The 25,866-nt window shown below is 41.3% G+C and overlaps 1 protein-coding gene across 7 annotated transcripts in view; it reads left to right on the top strand.

Moving 5' to 3' along the window:
• tanc2a (tetratricopeptide repeat, ankyrin repeat and coiled-coil containing 2a) overlaps positions 1-25,866 on the top strand; it is a 754,278-nt gene that overhangs the window by 660,938 nt on the left and 67,474 nt on the right. For all 7 annotated transcript variants that reach the window (XM_048614640.1, XM_048614638.1, XM_048614637.1 and 4 more), the window contains 2 exons: positions 21,785-22,021; positions 24,570-24,755. In XM_048614640.1, the coding sequence (XP_048470597.1) occupies positions 21,785-22,021; positions 24,570-24,755 (423 nt within the window). The remainder of the gene's footprint in view (positions 1-21,784; positions 22,022-24,569; positions 24,756-25,866) is intronic.

Genomic DNA, 25,866 nt, shown 5'->3' with positions numbered 1-25,866 from the left:
GTGAAGGATAGGCCTGGCCTTGTTACCGTGGAACATTCCAAGCATTTGAACCGTCCCATATCACCTGTCCTTCGTGGAGAAATTTGTGAAGAAAAACATCTATGACCACCAGTCCATCAGGCAGTGGTCAGCATGTAGCATCCTCAAGACCCTTCAGGAAGAGGAAAGGGTGGATCTTGTTGAGCAGTTCCCTGCGCAGACTGCCAAAGTCATTTTGCAGAATGCCTCATCACCAGAGCTTTCCAACAAGCACCAGGACATTGCTTGGCTGGTGGTGAGAAGGACTGTGCCTTTATGCATCCCTGGACTCTCTGTGCCACCACGCGCTGCCCTTGAAGCAGCTGCAGAGGGGACGAGACTGACACACCTCCTTCTGGGATGCACCTATGCAAAGGAAAGGTGGAAAGAAATGCAGTGGTTTTTGTCGAGTTCATCCCAAGCAGCTCCGTGATGCAGGACTCCATGCTCTATCGTCTGTTCCTTGGGACGCACGCCGAGATAAACATCTGCCGTGCCTTGAGGACCATCATTGTGGTGAAAGACTCTCTTTGGTCTGCCTGAAACTTGAAAAAGTTGACCCTGACTGAGTGTTGCAAACTGGCAGATTCCAAGGTCCAGGACTACGTGCTGTGGGATGCAGTAAAGCTTGGGGCAGCTGCTACCAAGGCTCAGTGGGGAAAGACCACCGTGTAAGGTCCTTCTGCCAAACATAACGGGGGTCCATTCAGTAACTACACCCTCCTGATGCCTCAACTAAATGGCGAGAGATTAATTGTAAACATAGAGAAAGGTGAACGCCAATGTTTATTTTATTGAGTAAAGAGAGTATAGATCTGAACGGTTTCATTAACTGTGTATGTACGTAAAGATTTCCTTCTTTGAATAAAATATATTTTGCAGCAAAAGAAATTTGCGTATGTGCAGTCACCACTACCAGTGGTTTGTGGAGGGAATGTTGTCAAGGGACAGAGCAAGAGAGATAAGCAGGTAGTGCAGGAATCTCCTGTGGCCATTCCCCTGAAAAACAGACTGTGTTGGGTACTGTTGAGGGGGATGACCTCTCGAGAAAGCAGCAGCAGCCAAACTCGTTGCACCGTGGTTGGTTCTGCTACAGAGGGGAGGAGTAAAACGTGTGCCAGGGCAACAGTGATAGGGGATTTGATTGTAAAGGGAATAGACAGGCGTTTCTGTGGCTGCAAACGAGACACCAGGATGGTATGTTGCCTCCCTGGTGCTAGGGTCAAGGATGTCTCGGAGCAGGTATAGGACATTCTGAAGTGGGAGGGTGAACAGCCAGTGGCTATGGTACACATCGTTAAAAAAAAGGGATGAGGTCCTAAAAGCAGAATACAGGGAGCTAGGAAGAAAGTTACAAAGATTGGACCTCAAAGGTAGTGATCTCAGGATCGCTACCTGCCACGTGCTAGTCAGAGCAGAAATGACAGGATATATCAGATGAATACATGGCTGAAAGGGAGATGTTGGGGAAGGGTTTCAGATTCCTGGGACATTGGAACAGGTTTTGGGAGAGGTAGGAGATGTACAAATTGGACGGGTTACACCTGGGCAGGACTTGTACTGATGTCCTAGGGGGAGTGTTTGCTAGAGCAGTTGGGAAGGGTTTTAACTAATATGCCAGGGGGATGGGAACCTACGTAGGGAGTCAGAGAAGGACGGAGCAAAGTCAAAAACAAAGGGTAGGAAAGGGAATAATAAAAGTGATAGGCAGAGAAACCAAGGACAAAATTTAAAAGGGCTATTGAGAAAAATAAGAGCAAGACAAACAATGTTAAAAAGACAATGTTAAAGGCTTTGTGCCTTAATGCGCAGAACATCTGCAATAAAGTGGATGAACTAATCGCGCAGATAAATGTGAACAGGTACGATACAATTGGGATTAGGGAGACATGGCTGCAGGGTGACCAGGGATGGGAACTGAATGACTCAGGGTATTCAGTACTTAGGAAGGACAGGCAAAAAGGAAAAGGTGGCAGAGCAACATTGCTGGTTAAAGAGGAAATTAACACAATAGTGAGAAAAGATATTAGCTCTGACAATGTGGAGTCTGTATAGGTAGAGTTGAGAAATACCAAGGGGCAAATAATATTTGATGGTGTCACGTATAGATCCCCAAACTGCAGAGGTGATGTTGGGAATGGCATTAAACAGGAAATTAGAGATGCATGTGATAAGAGAATATAGGTGATCATGGGTGATTTTAGTCTGCACATAGATTGGGCAAATCATATTATCCACAATGCCATAGAGGAGGAATTCCTGGAGTGTATACAGGATGGTTTTCTTGACCAATATGTGGAGGAACAAATCGGAGAGCAGGCCATCTTAGACTGGGTACTGCGTAATGAGAAAGGAATCATTGCCAATCTAGCCGTGCGAGACCCCTTCGCGATGAGTGACCATAACATGATAGAATTTTTTAATCAAGATGGAGAGTGAGGTAGTTGATTCGGAGACTAGGGTGCTGAATCTTAATAAAGTAAGCTATGAAGATATGAGGTGTGAGTTGGCCTTGGTAGATTGGGGAGAGTTGCTTAAAAGGATGACAACAGTGAATAGGCAATGGCAAACATTGAAGGAATGCATGGGGGAAACTGCAAAAACTATTTATTCCTGTCTGGCAGAAAAACAAAATGGGTAAGAGAGCCAATCCATGGCTTACAAAGGCAATTAGAGATCGTATCCGATCCAAGGAAGAAGCATACAAATTGGCCAAGAAAAATAATATGTCTGAGGATTGTGAGCAGTTTAGAATTTAGCAAAGAAGCACCAAGGGATTGATTAAGAAGAGGAAAATAAAGTACGAAAGCTTGCAGGGAACAACAATACTGACACAGAGTTTCTATGGGTACGTGAAGAGAATGAGATTGGTCAAGGCAAATGTAGGTCCCCTACATAGAGAACCTGGGGAATGTATAATAGGGGACCAAGAAATGGCTGAGCAACTGAATACATACTTTGGTTCTGTTTTCACAAAAGAGGACACAAATCAGATACCGGAAATGTTGGAGAATGCAAGATTCAGTGAGAGGGAAGAATCGAGGGAGATCAGTATTGGTATTGCTATCAGTATTTCTGGGGAAAATTTGATGGGATTAAAGGTGGATAAATCCCCAGGGCCTAATAATCTACATCCTAGAGTACTTAAGGAAGTGGCTCTAGAAATAGTGGATGCATTGGTGGTCATCTTCCAGATTCTGTAGACTCTGGAACAGTCCCTACAAAATTCAAAAAGGGAGGTAACGAAAAAACCGGGAATTATAAACCAGTAAGCCTAACGTTGGTAGTGGGGAAAATTCTCCGATCCATTGTCAAGGACTTTATAGCGGATCAGTCAGAAAACAGTGGCAGGATCAGAGAGAGTCTGCATGAATTTATGAGGGAGAAATCATGCTTGACAAATCTGTCGGAATTCTAAGATGTAACTAGTAGAGTTGACAAGGGGGAGCCAGTTGATGTAGTTTACTTGGATTTTCAGAAAGTGTTTGACAATGTCCCGCGTAAGAGATTAACGTGCAAGATTAACGTGCAAGATTAACGGGCGTGGGATTGGGGTAAGTGTATTGAGATGGATAGAAATCTGGTTGACAGAGAGGAAACAAAGATTAAGAATTAATGGGTCCTTTTCAAATTGGTAGGCAGTAACTGGTGGGATGCCACAGGGATCGGTGCTGGGACCCCAGCTATTCACAATATATGTTAATGATTTGGATGAGGGAACAAAATGTAACACCTCAAAGTTTGTAGATGATATCAAGTTAGGTGGGAGGGTAAACTGACGAGGATGCAGAGGTCCTTCAGCATGATCTCGACACGTTGGATGAGTGGATAAATCAATGGCTGATGCAGAATAATTTGGATAAATGTGAAGTTATTCACTTTGGAAGCAAAAACAAGAAGGCAGATTACTACCTGAATGGCTGTAAATTGGGAGAGGGGAGTGTGCAGTGGGACCTGAGTGTCCTTGTGCACCAGTCGCTGAAGGTAAGTATGCAGGTACAGCAGGCAGTAAAGAAGGCAAATGGTATGTTGGCCTTCATTACGAGAGGTTTTGAGTACAGGAGCAGGAATATGTTGCAGGTATACAGGGCCTTGATGAGACCACACGGGGAATATTGTGTGCAATTTTGATGTCCTTTTCTGAGGAAGGATCCTGTTGTGTTCGAGGGAGTGCAATGAAGGTTTACCAGGCTGATTCCAGGGATGGCAGAATTGACATATGAGGAGAGATTGACTAGGTAGGGATTGTTTCGCTGGAGTTCAGATAAATGAGGGGGATCTCAGAGACTTATAAAATTCTAACAGGACTAGACAGGGTAGATGCAGGGAGGATGTTCCTGATGGCGGTTGTGTCCAGACCAGGGGTCACAGTCTGAGGATTTGGGGTAGACCATTTAGGATGGAGATGAGACATTTCTTCACCCAAAACGTGGTGAGACTGTGGATTTCATTACCACAGGAAGTGGTTGATGCTAAAACATTGAATGTACTCAAGAGGCAGCGAAAAGGTTATGAGGAGGAAGCAGGATTAGGCTATTGAGTTGGATGATCTGCCATGATCATGATGATTGGCGGAGCATACTCGAAGGGCCGAATGACCTCAGGCTCCTATCTTCTATGTTTCTAACTGGTTGATAGTTGCATTTTCTCTCTATCTACTTTTTTAAATAGTGGAGATACATTAGCTACCCTCCAATCCATAGGAACTGTTCCAGAGTCTTTCAAATCTTAAAAGATGACCACCACTGCATTCACTATTTCTAGGACCACTTCCTTATGTACTCTGGGATGGTGATTGTCAGGCTTTTTGGTCTTTAATCCCACAAATTTCCCTACACCATTTCCCTGTTAATACTCCTTTCTTTTAGTTCTTCCTGCTCACTTGACTCTGTGTTACCCAACATTTTCGGGACACTATTTATGCCTTCCATTGCGAAGACAGAACCAAAGTATGTTCTTTGTTGGTCTGTTATCTCTTGTTCCCCGTTATAACTTCACCCATTTCTGACTGTAAAGAACTTACGTTTGTCTTTACAAATCCTTTTCTCTTCACATACCTGTAGAAACTTTTACAATCTGTTTTTATGATCCCCACAAACTGACTCTCCTATTCTACCTTTCCCCCTTTTTAATCAGTCCCTTTTACCTTTGCTGAAGTTTGAACTGTTCAAGATCCCCAGGTCTGTTGCACTTTTTGATCGATTTCTATGCTGCTTCCTTGGAACTAATATTGTCCCTAATATCCTTTGTTAGCCAGGGTCAGGCTACCTTTCCCATTTTATTTTTGTGCCAATTATTTCAATTGTTTGCTGTACCTGCATACTTTATCTTCCTTGTGCAGATGCAGCCAAGACTTTACAAGTTTGCAATTTTTAAAATAAATTTGCTTTTCTATTCCTTCAGTCAAAGTGGAAACTCCTTGTACTTGCCCATCACCTTATTGTCTGCTCAGTTAATCTGTCTATATCTATTTGTAGCCTCTTTGTGACTTCCTCACATCCTGTATTCCCAACTCGTACCGCATGATTTGCAAGCTTGGATACATTCCTCTCTGTCTGTACATTGTTAATACAGATTGTAAATAATTGAGGCCCGTTGCTGATCTGCCAACTTGAAAATGAGCAATTTATGGCAGTTATCAACATAAGATGATTTCTGGAATCATTGAAGAAACAAATTGATGTCATGATAGGGGATTGATTTTTATGGGTAGATCATTTAAGAATAACTGAATGGCCTTCGCAATTTGAGTTAAACTTCATCTAGAAACTTGGCCAAGTAAACAGGAAAGCAGCCAGTAGAGAGTTTCAAGCTGGCATATAAGTGTCAAATCTTTGAACCATCATAACATTTTTCTTGTTTCTTATTTAACCGCAAGGCTAAAATACAAGGTGAGCTCTAACTATTTCAATATTTAACCTTTATTACTTTTTAGACTCCAAGCCTCAACTTTCTGTATTAAAATACAAAGCACATGAAGATATTCAGCCAAACAGTAACTGAAATAATTATGCTATGAGGTGGCCAAAATGACAAATTTATTCCTAGTTTTTTAATCCAAATATGCTATTGCACCTCCAAGTGATATTTTACGTGACACTTTAGCAAGAGAGTAAATTCAAGCTAATGGAATTGGAGGGTACTTCTAGATAATAAATTGTGAATCAGACAGATTTATGGAATAATCTTAACTGGAAGGGTGAGGGTAATATAACCCAGATCCAGAGTTAAATCCAGTCCAGGCAAACAGGGAGAATGGAATCTTGTCACTGCTGACTGCTTAAAACTTGCAGCTTACAGGAACTTTTTTTCATTGCAACTCAGCCGCTGTATCCCAACCCAGTGGTTCAGCGAGTGAAATGAACACCAGCCTCAAACCTTGGGTCTGCGCTGAGACAGCCAATCTGAGCTAGCAGTTGAAGAACATCTGCCTGTATTTACTGGGCTCCTACCCAAAAATATTACCATTTGAGTGAAGTACCAGAGGGCCACTGATCTAGCAAAAGTTATTGCCTCAAGGGTAGAGCAGTCCTGGAGAGAAAGTGAAATGTGAACTTTTATTTAACTTGAATAGTCAATTATTTGGTTGAGTTGGCAAATGACCAGGCAACAATAAAAAAAATGGATCACCTTCATTTGCCAGACGCATTTTTATTTGAGTTAACTCAACAAGAGTTTAAATATATTTGAACACTGAAGAAAATATCTTCTGAGTAACACAATACACAATGTTTATCTTGTTACTTTATTAGGATTGGAAATCAGATTACCTTATTTTTAAATTTATTTTAAATCAGGCTTTTGCCATTTAAGTTGTACATGTTTTCTGCAAAATCCTAAAAATTATATCATAGATGGTGACCGTTTGGCCCATTGTGCATTAGTGCTAACATTTAAATAGTAATTATTCAAATCCCAGTGTTGTTTACTTCTCCTAAATCCTTACCTTTTTTAAACATCCCATCCCTTATTAATTGTTACATTATCTTTATACACTTGTGGTAAAACTATTTTTGAATGATCCTCTGTATAAAGGAAATTGCTCAACTTTCAACTATTTCACTAGTAAACTGCTGTAAATGTATATTGTTCAAATCATAATAAAGTTGAGTAGATAATGTTTTCTTTGTGGATTGATGTCAATCCAGTCTTTGTTAACTGGATTACTTAATCTTGGAGAGCACTCCAGTTTTCCAAATAAGCATCATGCCTTAGTCCCATTCTCCTGCTTTCACCCCATCTCCTTACACATTGCCTCTATTTAAATAATCATACAGTGCCCTCTTGAATGCCTCAGTTGAACCTGCCTGCACTACACCTCCAGGAAATGCATTCCAGTTGTACATTCAAGAAACATTAGTTGTGTGAAAAGGTATCTCTTGCATCACATTTGTTTCTTTTGCAAATCATTTTATACGTGCCCCCTCATTCTTGATCTTCTTATGAGTGGGATCAGATTCTTCCTATCTATTCTGTCTAGCCTACTGATGATTTTGAAACCTCTATCAGACACCCTGTTAGGCTTCTCTCCAAACAATCTCGACGCTTCCAATCTTTCCTCACAAATGAAGATTCTCATCCTTAGAGCTATTCTTGTCAATCTCTTGTGCACTCTCAAATGCATTCACATCCTTCCTATAATATAGTGCCCATAACTCTACACAACATTGTGTCTGATGTCTAACCAGTATCTTATACAAATTCAACATCACTTCCTTGCTCTTGTACTCTGTGCCCCTATTAATAAAGCCCAGGATACTTTTTACTTTATCAACTGTTTTTTTTTTTTCCCCTCTCCTGCCACTCTTAATGATCTGTGCACATTATATACCCACATCCCTTTTGTCCCTGCACTCACTTTAGAATTGTACCCCTTATTTTCCATTATTTGTTCATGTTCTTCCTGTCAAAATGCAGCACCTTGCACTTCCCTATGTCCATTTAAGGTTCTACACTGTCTTCCTCACAGTTCAGAATACATTGAAGTTTTCTATTACCTGCAAACTTTGAAATTGTTTCCTTCACATCAAGATCCAGATGATGATATGCATCAGAAAAAGCAAAGCTCCCAAGACTGACCTCCAGCAAATTCCTCCACAACACTTTGTCCAGCTTAAAGTTTTGGCAAAAATCTGTAGCTCGGACTGTGGATGAGGTTGTTGACTTGCTCGCCAAGCTGGCTTGTTTTTGTTCAGACGTTTCGTCACCATGCTAGGCGACATCATCAGTGGAGCCTCCGATGAAGCGATGTTATTCTACTCCGCTTGGAATTTATACTGTCTGGTCCGTTATGGTGAGTACTGTCATTTCCAGTTTTGATCTGTATGGGTTTATATATAGGGTCCAATTCCATATGTTTGTCGATTGAAGTATGGGTGGAGAACCATGCCTCTAGGAATTCCCGTATGGGTCTATGTTTGGCTTGGGCTACTATGGTTACTTTGTCCCAGTTAAACTGATGGCCTTCATTGTCTGAATGTACAGATATTAAGGAGAGTTCATCATGTTGTTTTGCTGCCAGCTGATGGTCATGTATTCTGAGTACATAAACCAGACATCCCTCTCAGACCCATTGTTTCCCTGCCAGGCACACCGTCACACAAATTGGCCAAGGACCTACACCTAGTAGACGGATCACCCCATTCTATCCACTCAACCCAAGATTTCCTCGAAACCCTCAAGAACATAAAAATCAGCGACGACGAGATTATGGTATCCTTTGACGTCACAGCTTTATTCACATCAGTTGACATCTCAATAGCCAAAGAAACAGTGGCAACATTACTAGAGGAAACAGCAATGCAGACCAGCAACTCTATTGGCAAGGACAACCTACTTAAATTACGAGACCTCTGCCTCACCACACACTTCGACTTCAATGGTCAAATATACAAACAGATTAACGGTACACCAATGGGGTCACCCATCTCAAGACTCATCACGGAAGCAGTCGTGCAAAGCCTAGAACACACCACCCTCCCCCACATTCAACCTAAACTGTGGATCTGGTACGTAGATGACACATTTGTCATTATTAAACCCAACAAATTAGAAGAGACCCACCATCTCATCAACAGCGTATTCACAGGGATTAAATTCACAAGGGAAGAAGAAAACAACGATCAATTTCAGTTTCTGGATGTTAAAGTAGAACGATTGACAAACAAGGAGTTCCAAACCTCAGCATACAGAAAAGCAACCCATATAGATCAAATCCTCAACTTCCACAGCAACAACCCCGATGTCCACAAACAAAGCTGCATTAGGACACTATTTAAACGGGCCAGGACACACTGCAACGCTCCAGAACTATGCCAGGAACGAGGAAGAACACTTATACAAGATCCTCGCTTTAAACGGATATCCCCACAACTTCATCCACATGCCTAAAAATAGACAACAACAGGAGGACACAGTACGACCTAACACACTGGCCACACTGCCCTACATCAAGAACATATCAGAACTGACAACAAGACTCCTAAGACCACTAGGAATCATGGTGGCCCACAGGCCCACAGCCACTTTACGACAAACACTTACAAGGATTAAAGACCTCATTCCCACAACGTGCAGAACGAACGTGGTTTACACTATACCATGCAACTACTGCCACAAACATTACATTGGACAGAGATGCTGGAGAATCTGAGATAGCAAGGTGTAGAGCTGGATGAACACAGCAGGCTTTCCTGCTCCTCTGATGCTGCTTGGCCTGCTGTGTTCATCCAGCTCTACACCTTGCTATTACATTGGACAGATTGGAAGGAAACTAGCCATCAGAATACACGAACATCAGCTAGCAACAAAACGACATGATGAACTCTCCTTAATATCTGTACATTCAGACAATGAAGACCATCAGTTTAACTGGGGCCAAGTAACCATAGTAGCCCAAGCCAAACATAGATATGCTCAGGAATTCCTAGAGGCATGTTTCTCCACCCATACTTCAATCGACAAACATTTAAAATCGGACCCCATATATAAACCCATACAGATCAAAACCGGAAATGACAGTACTCACCACAACAGACTGGACAGTATAAATTCCAAGTGGAGTAGAATAACATCGCTTCAACGGAGGCTTCACTGATGATGTCACCTAGCATGGTGATGAAATGTCTGAACAAAAAGAAGCCGGCTCGGCGAGCAAGTCAACAACCTCACTTCGTCCAGCTGGTAGAATATCCATTAATCGCTACCATCTGATTCCTATCGCTCAGCTAATTTTGTATTCACATTTCTACTTTCCCTTTTATTCCACAAGCTATAACTTTTCTCACAAGTCTGTTGCATAGCACTGTATCAAATTAATTCTGGTAGTCCATATGCCCTACATAAACAACTTCACCCCCATTGATCCTTTTTCTTACCTCTTCAAAAAATCCCTAGCAAGCTAGTTAAATTCAATTTTCCAGTTAGAAATCTTTTCCTAATCAGTCCATCCTTTTCCATGTGACTACTATTTATATCCCAAGGATTTGTTTTCAGAAGCTTTCTGGCCATTCAAGTTAAACAGAGTAGCCTGTAATTGTTGGGCTGTCTTTTCAACTTTGTTTGAATAAGGGCATGAAGTTTACAAATCTTCAATCTGTGGCACCTCCTCTTAATCTGGAGAAGACTGAAAGATTGTGGTCAGTGCCCCTGAAATTTACACACTCCCTTCAATATTCTTGGCCACATGCTCAATGGATACTTTATGGTTAATCTATATTAATAGAGCGTTGAGTACAAAGGCAGGGAGGTGATGCTGAATTCATGTAAGGCATGTGGTAGATTTCATGTGAAATATTGTGTACTGTTATGGGCACCATATTATAGGAAAGATATGAATACATTAGAAATGCAGAAGTGATGTATAAAAATTGTTCCAGGAATGACAAAGTTTAGTTATGAGGGTAGAATAGAATAGCCTTTATTGTCACATGCACTCAGATGTGGGTAGTGAAAGTTGTAATGTTGCCACTTTGGCACTATCTTAGGTACACTGTACCTAGGAACAGATTCTTTGTGTTTGTTACAGAATTGAAAGAGTAAAAAAAGTCTAGCAAAGTTTTTTAAAAGTTTTCAAATTACTCAAAGTCCAGAATAAGAATAAAAAGTATCTTTTAAAAAGTACACAAATTATAGTCCTTTTCACGGAGTCTATGTCCACCGGGCATCAGAACACACAGCCTCACTGCCTCCACACTCCAGGCTGCAGCCCGTGACTTGTTTCCCAGGACTCGTCTCCCAGGCCGGTGTCGGCTCAGATTGCTTCCCTCTCCAGGCTCTGGCCCGCGACCTGCCTCCAGGACACACAGCCTGCACTGGTATGGTCTCCTGCGTCGACTGGACACAGAGTCAGCTCCATCCTCCATTCCCTCCAGGTAAGTTTAAGAAGTTAAAGCGGGCAGGGGTCTTACTGGAGCGTCCTACTCTGCTGCCATCTTGGACCAGTAATACAGAGGGTAGATTGAAGAAGTTGGGGCTGTTGTCCTTGGAGAGAAGAAGGTTGAAAAGAGATCTCGCAGATGTTTTCAAAATCATGAGCAGGCTGCACAGAATAGATAGAGAGAAGCTGTTCCTGTTCATAAAAGAAGAAAGAACAAGAAGGAATAGATTTAAATGATGTGCAAACAAAGCAAAAATGATGCGAGAAAGAGAAACATTTGACTCAACACGTTGTTAGGGTGTGGAATGCACTGCCTGGAAATGTGGGGGAAGCAGATTAAATTGAGGCATTCAAGAGAGCATTGGTGTGATAGAAGTGGTGTGGAGGGATATGGGGAAAAAGCAGGAAATTGGCTCAGCTAATTTTGTATCCACATTGCTACTTGCCCTTTTATCCCACAAGCTATAACTTTTCTCACAAGCCTGTTGCATGGCCTAATGGCCTATGTGCCATAACAGTTCCAAGATTCTACATCTCATCCAGTCCCATTGCCTTGTCAACTGTAAATACCAAAAGTCTGTCCAACTCTTCTTCCTTTTCAATTTTAAGCTCTTCTCATGACAGAGTCTCCACCATCGTCTAGGTAACATGTACATCCTTGGTAAAGACATATGCAAAGTATTCATTTCATACCTCAGTCATACCCCTACCTCCATGTGGGCCCAAATCAACCTTACTTCTCTTTTTACCACTCTTTAATTTCCTCCTTATGTTGACGGCTAATCTTTTATTATAATTCCTGTTTGCTGCTCTAATTTGCTTTTTCACCTGAACTTTCTGTTCATCTTGATTCTCATTTACCTTTTCTACCTGGACATCTGTCATAAGCACACTTTTTAATATCTTCGTTTGTGTCTCATTTGTCATCCAGGAAGCCCTGGATTTCTTTGTCTAACTTTTCCTTTTTGCAAGAATATATCTTGACTATACCCAAACCATCTCTTGTCTGAAGATAGCCAATTGCTCAGTTATAGTTCTACACACTAACCTTTCATTACAATCAATCCTGCTGAGTTTTTGCTCCTTTGAAGTCAGCTCTCTGCTAATTGATTTTTCTAACTCTGGATTGACTGTTGTCATTCTCCAGCATCATCTTAAACTTCATGATACAATGTTCACTGTCTCCTAAGTGTTCCCCACTGACACTAAATTTCACTTGGCCCACCTCATTTTCAACCAGATCTAACAATGCGTCCTTCCTTGTTGGACTGTACACACACTGCTGTAAGAAATTCTCCTGAACATTTGCGTCTCACTGCCCCTTACACTGACAGTATCTCAGTCTGTGTTTGGTGATTAAAGTCTCCCATTATAATAGCTCTTATAATCTTGGTATCACTGTGTACTTTCCTTGCAGATTTGTTCCTCTGAATCACTCAGAGATAGCAAGAACTGCATATGCTGGAGTCAGAGATAACACAGTGTGGAGCTGGAGGAACACAGCAGGCCAGGCAGCATCAGAGGAGCAGGAAAGTTGACGTTTCGGGTCAGGACCATTCTTCAGAAATGACGAGGGGAAGGGAGCTGGGACATGAATAGAGAGAGGAGGGATGGGGTCGGGGAAGATAGGTGAGTGCAGGCGGGGATTGGTCAGTGGGATGGGTGGAGTGGATAGGTGGGAGAGAGGATGGACAAGTTGTGTCAAGCCAAGGAGGTGGGGACAAGAGGGAGGGTTGAACGTGGGATGAGGCCAGGGGGTAGGGAGATTTTAAAGCTGGTGAATTCCATGTTTAGGCTATCAGCCTGTAAGCTGCTGAGGTAAAATATGAAGTATAGCACCTCCAGTTTGCGAGTGGTGTCATTGTGACACTGGAGGAGGCCCAGAATGGACATGTCACCCAGGGAGTGGAAGGGGGAGTTCAAGTGGTAGACGACCAGAAGATGTTGTCACTTGTTGCATACAGAGTGCAGATGCTGTACGAAGCGGTCCCTGAGTCTACGCTTGGTCTCACCGATGTAGAGGAAACCACATAGGGAGCAGCAGCTACAGAAGACCAAGTTGACAGATGTGCAGATGAACCCCTATCTGATATGAAAGGTTTGTTTTGTGCCTTGAAGGTAGGCTAGCGGGGAGATGTAGCACTTCCTGCGGTTGCAGGGAAAGGTGCCGTGAGTGGTGAAGTTAGTGGGGAGTGTGGAGTGGATGAGGGAGTTGCGGAGAGAGCAGTCCCTACAAAAGGCGGATAGGGGTGGGGAGGGAAATATCTCTTTGGTTGTGGCATCAGATAATAGATGGCGGAGAATGATGCGTTGAATGAGCAGGTTGGTGGCATGATATGCAAGGACGAAGGGAATTCTGTCTTTATTTTTGTTGCGGGATGGGGGTGTGAAAGCAGAAGCGCAGGAAATTCAAGAGGTGTGGTTGAGGGTATTTTCGATCACTGGAGGGTGTATGTTATGGTGCTTGAAATAGGAGGACATCTGGGATGTGCAGGAGTGGAACACCCCATCTTGGGAGCAGACATGGAGGAATTGGGAGTATGGGATCGCATTCTTGCAGGAGGGTGGGTGAGACAAGGTGTAGTCCCGGTAGCTGTGGGAGGCAGTGGGCTTGAAATAGATGTCAGTTTCGAGGCAGTCACCAGAGATAGAGACAGGGGTCCAGGAAGGAGAGGGAGGTATCAGACATTGTCCAGCTGATTTGGAGATTGTGGTGAAAGGTGTTAGTAAAGTTGATGAACTGTTCAAGCTCCTCGTGGGAGCATGAGGCAGCACCGATACAGTCATCGATGTAGCAGAGGAAGAGGTGGAGGATAGTGCCATTGCGGCAGCGGAAACGGGACTGTTCCACGTATTCTACAAGACCCCACAACCAAAGAGATATTTCCCTCCCCACCCCTATCTGCCTTTTGTAGGAGCCGTTCGCTCTGCGACTCCACACTCCCCACTAACTCCACCACATGGGGCACCTTTCCCTGCAACTGCAGGAAGTGCTACACCTGCCCCTACAGCTTCCCCCTCACCTCCATTCAAGGCTCAAGGCAAATTTTTGTATCAGACAGGGGTTCATCTGCACATCCGTCAACTTGGTCTACTGTATCCACTGCTCCCAATGTGGCCTCCTCTACATCGGTGAGACCAAGCGTAGCCTCAGAGACCATTTCATAGAACATCTGCACTCTGTTCGTGACAAGCGACAGCACCTTCCAGTTGCCAGCCATTTTAAAAAACGCCCTCCCACTCCCGGGGAGAGAAGGTCTCCTCCTATGTCACAATGACACCACCTGCAAATTGGAGGAGCAACACCTCATGCTCTGCCTCGGGAGCCTACAGCCCGATGGCCTAAACATGGAATTTACCCCCCAGTTTTAAAATCTCCCTACCCCTGGCCTTGTCACATGTTCAAACCCTCCCCCTCACCCTCGCTTCCTTGACCAGTCACAACCAGTCCATCTTCTCTCCCACTTATACGCCCCACCACTCCCTACGTGCACTCACCTATCACCATCCCACCCACCTTTCCCAGCCCCACCCCTCCCCTCTCTATTTATTTCCCAGCTGCCTTCCTCCTTCCCATTTTTGAAGATGGGTCTTGACATGAAACGTCAACTTTCCTGCTCCTCTGATGCTGCCTGGCCTGCTGTGTTCCTCCAGGTCCACACTGCGTTGTCCCTCTGAATCCTTCTCACTAGTTGGTGGTCTACAAATTATATTGAGCAATGTATTTGAACCTTTTTTTATTTGCTGGCCTTAACCGTTTGATGCTGTCCTTGGATCCTCTAAGGCATCATTTTTGTCCACTTCTGCATTGCTTCCTGAGCTAATATTGCCATTCCCCCTTTCCTCCCTTTTTCTAATTTTCCTGAACACCTTGTAATAATAAAAAATTAACACCCAGTCTTGCCCTTTTTTTGATCCAAGTCTCTGTTATCGCCATAACATCATATCTACATGCCAAACTCTATCTGTAACTCACCAGTCGTATATACATTACTCCATGCATTCACATATACACAAAATACCCCAGTTTAGATTTCATTACTTTTCCTTCACTTCAGTTTTTGTTTTTATTTATTCACGGGATGAGGGTGTCACTAGCTGAGCCAGCATTTATTGCCCAGAGGGATGTTGAGTGTCAGCCATTTTGCTGTGGATCTGGAGTTGCATGTAGGCCAGACCAGGTAAGGATGGCAGTTTCATCCCCTAAAGGACATCAGTGAACCATATGGGTTTTTCCAATAATCGACAATAGTTTCATGGTTATTATTAGCCTCTTAATTCCAGATTTTTATTGAATTCAAATTTCACCATCTGCCCTGGGGAGATTTTCTTTCTTCTGTTTTGTCTTCTGTTCTTTCTCATTTGTCATGTCAGTGATTCCTGTGACCAGGAATAGTTATAGGACTGAAGTGAAATGGCAATTTTAGAAAATACTGAACACTACTATGGGAAGGGTTCTTTAACTGCATTCTTTGGTGATTTAGGAAGTTTTTAATGGAACTATTTCAGATTATTAAGCCCTTTTCCAATGTTTCATTGTGACTTAATAACAGCAGGAAACAGAATGGAGTAATCTACCATTATTTTATTTATTAATGAGCCAATTACATCTGCAGACATGGCATCAAGCAGCTGGCATGTACTGCACTTAATAGACTCTCTTTGAAACAGGAAAGTCTTAATGATAGGATGTGTCAATGCTTTATTTGATTGCAAAATATCACTGAGCCAAATTTTAATCAGCAAATTTTCTGACTTTTTTATTATATCTTGTTATTAACAGGCGCAATTCCAATGTAGTAAAATGTCACAATGCACTTCAAGATCATAAAAAGGAAGCGATGTTGGGATAGGTGATTAAAATCTTGATGAAATGATGAATTTAAGGAGCGACTTAGAGCTGGAGAGATAAAATGATTTAGAAGAGGAGATTTCCAACAGTTAGGCCCCACGCAGGGGGGTATGGCTACCATTGGTGTTGTGAACGAAAGGAGATGCTGAAGAGTCCAACTTTACAAATATATACAGTAAATGATGATTTTCTAGCAAAGCATTACATTGGCACAATTGAATAAAAAAGGCATCTTTAGCCTTTTCTGCTTTTTGATTCTTTTATTTTAGCAGTGGATGTTGCTTTATATAATTAGGAACTAAGTGGAAGAAATTATGAAACTAAACTCTGCAATAGTAATTAACTTTGGGAGGCTTCTGTATTGTGTGTTAAGTAGGTTCGTTACTTCTCCAAGTTAATTAACTTGGCAGCATCAGTGGCATTCACTTCTGCATTGAGAAAGAAACGTTTCAAATAAAATTATGGACATCAGCTTACAGGTGCCCTATTACTGTGGGAACTGGGATTTGCTGTAAATTAAGAGAAGGCAGTAGAATTTTGCCAGACCTCAAGTTTATCGAGGGTCAGATGTGTGAGACCAGCAAGGAGCATGTTGGAATAGTCAGGTCTAGAAGTAACAAAGGTATGGTTGAGAGTTGCATCAGCTGTTGCACTGAGACATGGATGAAATTAAGCAATAATATGGAGGTGGATGAAGAACATCTTATAGTTGGCACAATTATGAGGTTACAGGCATATCTTAGGATCACATGTAACAGCAAGGACTGAATTTTCACTTCCAAGTCAAAATTTCCTGATCCCACAAACTGAATTCAGGAAAAAGTTTCCTATTTTTGTTCCAGGATGGGTGGATTGTGAAGGGAAAGGTGCTGACTGGAGGCAGGATAACTGCTGCTCTGAAGGCAGCCATGAGGGTTCCAGAAACTGGCTATTGGAAAGGAAAATAGAATGTGCTGGAGAAACTTTTTTGTGTTCTGTGAAGAGAGAAACAGAGTTAACATGTCGAGTCCAAACAAATGTCTTTGTTCTGAAGAGGAGTCATGTTTGACTCAAAACATTAATTCTGTTTCTCTCCCCAAAAATTGCTAGAGGTGTTGAGTTCCTCTAGCACTTTATTTGAGGTGACTGCATCTGCATTATTTTGCTTTTATTAGGGCTGTTTAAAAGGCCCACGTCAGTGATCTGGAACTTTTGTCCCAGTTATAATGAAACCAGTAAGACACTAGCCCTCACAATCCCTTATCCCCACATATCCCCAAGGCTCTATCTGTGCCAGCTTATGCTACCTCTTGTCCCAACCTACACCCTGTGACCCCTGTATCTTCCATGTCAACCGATGTCTCTCTACCGTTGCTCCATTCTTTTCATGCCAAATCATTCACTCCACCTCCCCCCCCCCGACCAACCCCACACCATGGTGCCCCATGCCTCCATTTCAATCCGTTCATCTCATCTGTGCGCACAACCTATAGCATTTCTGCCAATCACGCCAATCTCTGACGTTGCATCCACCACCCTTTGTCCTTACATAATCCAAGCCAACAACTAGCCATGTTAGGCAGGTATCAAGAGTGATATGTGTTTTTATTTCAAAACCCACTTGTTAATAAAAGTCAATTGAATACGTTTAAATTACTTCAACTACTTAATCACACACACAAACAGGCAACTGCATTTATAACTGTACATCAAAGACAGCTAATCGCTTTATAGCCATTTGGAGGTATCAATTAAATTGTGAACTTGCAAGCCCCTGATTGTGACACTAAGGTATTATGGAAGTCCAGAAACATCACTACTGCAAAAATAATTTTCAAGCTTAGGCAAAGAAAAATCTGTTGAAATTGCAGTACTGATTTTGAATGCTGAAACTTTTTTTTTCAAAATTTACAGCCTGGGTAGTTTAAATGATCTTGAGAGTTTGTCAGTTCCACATATCTTATTCACTTTTATGTCAACTCTCAACAATTCCACTGAAGTATCTGGACACTCTGGCAGGTTTTGTGCCTTTTCATTCATACGTGCGTGTTTTGACAATTTCAGGAATGAAAATTGCTTTTAAAAGTGTTGCTGCCTCTGTGAATTGTGAATGTGAATCCTGCTGCAATTCACCCACACTCTCACTGGCAAAAGTGGTGAGTGCCGGATTACTGAATACAGGAGCAGAGCCTCCAAATTTTGAACTGCAGTACAAAGTGCACTAAATGCCCCCTCATAACCACCAGCACTATTACCACATTGCTGATTCAGTTCTGTATGTGTTCTTCTTGTAGCAACCACAATATCTCCTGTGGTGCTGCTGGCCTGTACATGGCTGACCGTTCTTTATAGACTGACCGTTCTTTATAGACTGACCTTTCGTTCTTGGGATCTTAATTCCTGGGAAAGGTCTGTTGATGGCTTTGCCATTGCCTGATTGGCTTGTGGTTCAGTGGTCTTCCCAAAAAGAGGCAACACAACTTTCTCACTGGTGCCCAGCCAGCAGGCAAGACATCTGATACATCACAAAATTCTGTCTTATCTTTGAAAATGTACCATGTATTGAGCAGGAAATAATTATTATTCAATTAATTTGAATCCTAACTTGGCTATCAGTGATGTCATTCCTTAATGTGTTGCATATTAACCAAATCACTAATATTGATAGTTTAGAATTTCAGCTCATGTGAAATATAAACCTATTTCCAACGTGCCACAGACTTGACGGCTGTGATTTATTTTGTCACATCTATGGAATATCTTGCAATGTATTCTGGTTAAGACATGTACATATTTGATTTTAGTTCAGGCTGTGAATATGATTGCCACTGAAACAGACAAGATCCTTCGGTTTCATCTGCAGCATGTTATAAAACCACCCCAGGTTGAGCTGGCAACCAGATATTTCAATCAGTCTTCAGTGACTAAATTCCTCTGGGTTTATGGGTATTTATCTTTCAGTTTATTACTGAGTTTCAGTCCCAGAGTCACTCAAATCTGCCTGCAGCAGTACTGATGAAATTATTTAACTTTCATCTGATATTAATTGTGAAACAGTTCAGTGGCAATGGGTGGTGGTGAATTGGCTGCTCAAGAAGTGGTTTTAAGAATCCTTTAATGCCAACTGTGCTCTGCTATTTTCTTGAGTGTAGGCAAATGATCTTAGAAGCAATGATATGCAAAGAATATAAGAATAAAATAATGGGAGTGAGAAATCCATTTGTGCTGTGGTCACACTTCATGAAGCTGCTAGAACCTTAATACGTGGCAATTGGGCAACAAAATAATTTCAAGACTTTTTAAAACAGCTCCTACTGAGGAAGCTTAAATCTTTCATTGTGTCTACATATTTTCATCTGAAAATAAATGGGGAAAATGAATACAACTTTTTTTTTACAACAAAGTGGAATTGTATGGCATTTACTTATTCGTTACACAAGGTCATGTGACTTCTTGAGAACGGCACTTGATACTTTTGTGGATCGTTTGGAATAAGATGTCCTTGGCTTTAAAAGCTGGTGTTGAGCACTTTAGTTTCTTTAGTTAAGTTACAGTTTGTCAAAGAACTAAGAGAAGGGGAAGTTGGACTCGGATCGCTCAAAAAAACTGCAAGTCTAGACTAGTCTCTTCCTTTCTCCCTCTGTGAATGGAACAGAAGCAGTATTTAAAGACTCTGAAGAAAGAACTTCCATCTCAAGCAAAAGCCTAGGTCTAACTGACCCTCTATAGAATTGAGAACCGCAGTAATTGACAGCAAAGCAGTATCATTACCAAAAACCAACAGAACAATAAAAATGTTTCAGAAATAGTAGGAACTGCAGATGCTGGAGATTCTGAGATAACAAGGTGTAGAGCTGGATGAACACAGCAGGCCAAGCAGCATCAGAGGAGCAGGAAAGCTGACGTTTCGGGCCTACACCCTTCTTCAGAAATGGGAGAGGGGAAGCGGGTTCTGAAATAAATAGGGAGAGAGGAGGAGGTGGCTAGAAGATGGATAAAGGAGAAGATAGGTGGAGAGGAGACAGACAGGTCAAAGAGGCGGGGATGGAGCCAGTAAAGGTGAGTGTAGGTGGGAAGTTAGGGAGGGGATAGGTCAGTCCAGGGAGGACGGACAGGTCAAGGGGGGCGGGATGAGGCTAGTAGGTCGGAGGTGGGAGGAGGGGATAGGTGGGAGGAAGGACAAGTTAGGGAGGCGGGGACAAGCTGGGCTGTTTTTGGGATGCAGTAGGGGGAGGCGCGATTTTGAAGCTTGTGAAGTCCACATTGATACCGTTGGGCTGCAGGGTTCCCAAGCGGAATATGAGGTGCTGTTCCTGCAGCCTTCGGGTAGCATCGTTGTGGCACTGCGGGAGGCCCAGGACATGTCGCCTAAGGAATGGGAGGGGGAGTTGAAATGGTTCGCGACTGGGACATTCCACCATTTGTGGTTTGGATTCTTGATCCACAGAATTTATTCCTTTTTGCTAATGTTTTCCACCCGTGACACTTCTGCAAAACTGTCAGTCTTGTCTCAGTTCTGTTTGTGGGTGAGTGTGTTGGAATGCAATGATGGTATACTTTAAGTTAGCATATTCAAAATTCATAATCTCTTTTGCCACTTGTTAAGTACATGTTACAGCAAATTACTTTTGTTTTCTTATTTACTAACGAAATTTGGTGTGAGTTTCTTTTATCTTAAATAGTGGACGAAGCCAGGCAAATTAGCCATCATAGTGATTAAATTGATCATTTATACATTTGTGATGACTTGTGGAACAGTACTCTCATCAGGATCATGACAATTATTTGTATCACCCCTGTCTAGACAAAGAGATGAGCAATGTGTAAACTCTTTGACAACATTGGTCATTTTGATATTTCTGAGGGAATGCAGTGACAGACATATAAAGTTTAAATCGTTTTAATATACAGTTACCTGAAACCACAAATTCCAGCAAAGACTTGAATTTGGAGCATAACCAATGATGAAAAAGATATGAAAGTTTCAACTGAGAGATTTCAGAGGTCTAGGAAAATAAATTGAACTACAGCTTTCCCTTGTAATTTAGGTTATAGATATCTGGAAGCACCTCGGTTGTTTGTCCCCTGCATTTTTTGTCTGCTCTATTGAAGCACCAAGTGGAAAGAATGAGTTTACATTTAACTAATTTTTTAACAAAGTTTTAATGCTTATATTTGGTTCTATTCAGAATTATGTGACATACATGAGCAAATGTGCAGATGTTGTGATGAAATTAAAATGCTATGGTGGCGAAGATCCTTATTCAATAAAATTGTGAACATTTTAAAGGAATACTTCTACATTGCAACATAAACAATGGCAGTAACTACAGCAATTATGATACCATTATTGGGAGAGGGAGGAGAAGAGGATTGATTAAATAAAATTTTGCAGATAATTTATCCAAATTTGCTCAGTAATGATAAAAACAGACCCTATCAACCCATGATATCTATTGTACAAACTGCAAAAGTGCTGCAGGCCTGTTCAGTGATCTTGTATGTGATTTATTACTTTATGCTAATATGCTAACACTGAGAATCTTACCATAAACCAGGTGAGCCGTTTACTGATTTTGGGTGGTGCCAATGTGAATTACCGGACAGAGGTGTTGAACAATGCCCCAATATTGTGCGTCCAGTCTCACCTTGGTAATTCGGACATGGTTGCTCTTCTGCTAGAGTTTGGCGCGAATGTGGATGCGTGCTCAGAGAGTGGGCTGACTCCTTTGGGCTATGCAGCAGCTTCTGGACATCTCACTGTTGTTCATCTACTTTCCAAAAGACGTGCAAAGGTAAGTCTTAAGACCATACGACACAGGAGCAGAAGTAGGCCATTCAACTCATCTCTGCTGTTCAGTGAGATCATTGCTCATTTGATAATCCTCAACTCCACATTCTTCACTTTTCCCATAACCCTTCATTCTGTTACTGATTAAAAATATGTCTATCTCGGCTGTAAATATCTGACATCGCCTCAATAGCTCTCTGCATAAAGAGATGTACCGCACAGAAACAAGCCATTCGATCTGACCAGCTGATATCAGTCATTACATTTACTCAAGCCACCTCTTAACTTCTCTCATCCTACTGTACCAACAAAACCCTCTGTTCCTGCTTCCTCAAGCTTACCTCCCTTCCTGTTAACTGTGCCTGCATAATATGCTTCAATCACTCCCTGTGGTAGCAAATTCCAAGTTTCTTCAAAATTCTGTATCTTGCATTGATAGGTTTTGGTTTTGTTCTTCGGAAAAAGAAGTATTTGCACGTGGTAACATTTTATCTCTGACTACTGTACCAAATTGTATAATTTTAAAAGTTTTAATTAGGTCACTCGTTTGCCTTCTCAGAAGAGAAAATAGATTTGCCTGTTCATTCTCTTCTGATAGGTCCACCATGCATTTCTGTTATCGATCTTGTAAATCTTTTTTGCACCCTTACAAGTGCCTCAAGACTTTTTTTTTTAAAATACCAACCAGAATTTGCATGCAGTACTCCAGATGTGATCTAAGCAATGTTGCTTAGTATGATTTATTTGATCTTCAACTCTAGTGATTGCTTTGTTTATTCTTTATGGCTTTGTAAAACTGTGTTGCAACTCTGTGTGTTTATATTTGTGTACCTAGATCCCTTTTGCTCCTTGAGACCATTTAGTTTCTTGTAAGTAGTATATATTTTGACAAGAAAAAGGAGGCTGTAATATGTAACATTTATACATATATGCTATTTACGTAAGCTTTCTGCATGTTCGTTATCATGTAATTTATGTTGCTCATATCATTAACAATTTCCCCCATCATTCCCCCAGATTTGGTTTTAGCTGTAAGTTTAGATCACAACACAGTTTCTAAATCGGAGATATAAATGTGAACATCAGAGATTTCAGCGCTCATCTCTCTGGAACACAACTTTGGGCTTTTTACCTGTCTGAACAGCTTCCATTTCCCTCTCTATTACCTGCCTGAAGCTAGTTAACTCTGTATTCTATTATAAGTCTCCTGCACCACCTGTATTATCTGAGTTCATTCATTAGTCTATCATGTGGCTCGGTATCATTTTTGGCAATCTAGATAAATTACATCTACCACATTACCTTTGTTTGCTGTTAGTTACCTCTTAAAAATAAATCAATGAGGTAAGTCATACAGATTTTCCAGTTTGAAATGTATGCTTGCTATTCATTTTTTGTTTGGAATCTGGATGTTCTACTATTCTGTCCCATAGTAGAGATTGTATCATTTCTCCTACTGCTAATTTTAAACTAAGCATATGCTTCACTGTTGTGAAAACTATGTACCCTACCATTTACATTGACTTTTTTTTTTGTCCACAATTCCCTGGGCATGTTCCATCCATCCCCTTTCCTCCATTAGGGTTTCCCATTAGCCATTCACCAGCCTTTTGGCACTACCTGTTATTTGCTAAGGAATTATTACAAATATACAACAATTCCTCCACTGTCTCTTCCCTAGGTTGTTTTAAAATACACTAGTGTAATCCTGCTGAGTAGGTATTTTATCCTCTTTAAGTTAGTTTATTTAATATTTCAACTCTATTTTAAATATTGTAATTTAATGTCTAATGTTAGCTATCTTTTTTCCAGAAAGTATTGAAGTCCCATGATTATTTAATATTTCTGCCATTTCTCTATTGTTGCCTGTAATATTATCAAGTCGGTCAACAAGGGGCTCTATTATAATTTTAAACTTGACATTTTTTCTTTGGGTTGCTGTGGAATATTATTTACTTTTATGTTCCTTGGTAACTTAATTTCTTGGTTCCCCTTTTCTTGTCTAATTGATGTTGATTTTTCTTCTGATCTCTTTATATTTTCTCCCGTGCTGCCCCTATATCTAGTGAGTGTCTCCTTTACCATCAATGTTTCTCCTTATGCCCTTACTCATCAATGGTGATCCCTTATATTTAGCTTTTTGTGTTCTTCCCAGGCTTTTGAATACTTTTTTAAAAAAATGTTTCCTATTACTGTTTTACACAATTGTTTGCTGATATTGTTACCCGTTTAAGCTTCTTAAAGTTTCATTCGCATCCTCACAAAATTGACTTCTCTCCAATCAGTTGCACCATTTTTTTCTCATGCTTAAGGCCTTCTCATTTATTGTTTTGAAGTATACAATATTATGGTTTCTGTTGCCTAGATGTTTTTCTTTTCTCTGTTTTGGCTGTTTCCCCAATGGTTTTGCTCTATGGATATTCAACTAAGGTTGGTGAAATTTACATGTTAAAGAAAATAGAAGTCTTGACTTAAATCTTTCTAATGCTTTTACTTTATCAAAAAATATTCTGAGGTTTGTGTTTTAACCGACTGATTAATCATTCTCAAAGGTGGACCATCTAGATAAGAATGGACAATGTGCTCTGGTACATGCTGCACTGCGGGGCCACTTGGAAGTAGTTAAATTCCTAATCCAGGCTGATTGGATGCTAGCAGGACAACAGCAGGGAGTGTTTAAGAAGAGTCATGCAGTTCAACAGGCACTGATTGCTGCAGCAAGCATGGGATATACTGAGGTATGTATTGCATTTTATGGATTTTTAAATAATATTACAATGTAAAACCATGTAATAAGGTGGAACCAAATGTATTCTGTTAACATTAAGTGTATGTTTACAATGATTACCGAGAGTGAGGAAGTATCTGCTGCTGTTCCCATAAAGGTGGTGAAACTCTACAGACAGGCATTCCAACTGTTTGAAGAGCTTTAGAGCTAAGTGAATTGTTAATAATGTTCAAAAATACTTTAGTCATTTAATGTTTTCAGCCTGTCTTAAGTCAATTTTCAGAATGAAAACTTCGGCCATTTTTATGCATCATTTTTGAAATAGCTCCAGAGTTATTTCATCACCAAGTCGCCCTTTATTTACATGTGGAGCATCCTTTACACTGATCCAACTCACTCTGAGCCAGCTCTCGGAATGAACAGCATGTCTGATACTCTTGTTTTTATCTGTCAGCCAGGGCTCCTTGATTGGACCAGATCAGGGAATTAATATTCTATGAGGTCCACATGACTAACCTCATTACAAACACTACATCCCTCCCTGAGTTCAAGGACATAAGCCAGTTCCTTTTTTTCTTGTAGCTCCTGGGGCATTTCAGTGTCGGGTCAGGTTCCTCCAACTCTGACTCTGGTATAGGCAGCGTGTGACATACAGTAGCTCGCCAGATATTCACAATATGTGTTAAGAGGGATCGAGGTGTAATATCTCAAAATTTGCACATGACACAAGTTTGGATGGGAGGGTGAGCTGTGTGGAGGATGCAGAAAGGTTGCAGTATTTTGACCTGTTGAGTGAGTGGGCAAGTACCTAGCAGATGCAGTTTAATGTGGAGAAATGTGAGGTTATTAACTTTGTTAGCCAAAAGTAGGAAGGCAGATTTTAATTTGAATAGCTGTAAATCAAGGGGAATGTTCAACGAGACTTGGGTATCCTCATGCACCAATCACTGAAAGTAAGCACGCAGGTGCAGCAGGCAGTAAAAGCAAACTATATGTTGGACTTGGAGATAGTAGGAACTGCAGATGCTGGAGAATCTGAGATAACAAGGTGTAGAGCTGGATGAACACAGCAGGCCAAGCAGCATCAGAGGAGCAGGAAAGCTGACGTTTCGGGCCTAGAC

Source organism: Rhincodon typus, chromosome 30 (genome assembly GCF_021869965.1).
Source record: "Rhincodon typus isolate 14 chromosome 30, sRhiTyp1.1, whole genome shotgun sequence".
Classification (NCBI taxonomy): domain Eukaryota; kingdom Metazoa; phylum Chordata; class Chondrichthyes; order Orectolobiformes; family Rhincodontidae; genus Rhincodon; species Rhincodon typus.
Note: the sequence above shows the minus strand (reverse complement) of the source record. Positions and strands in the feature narration are given on the sequence as shown.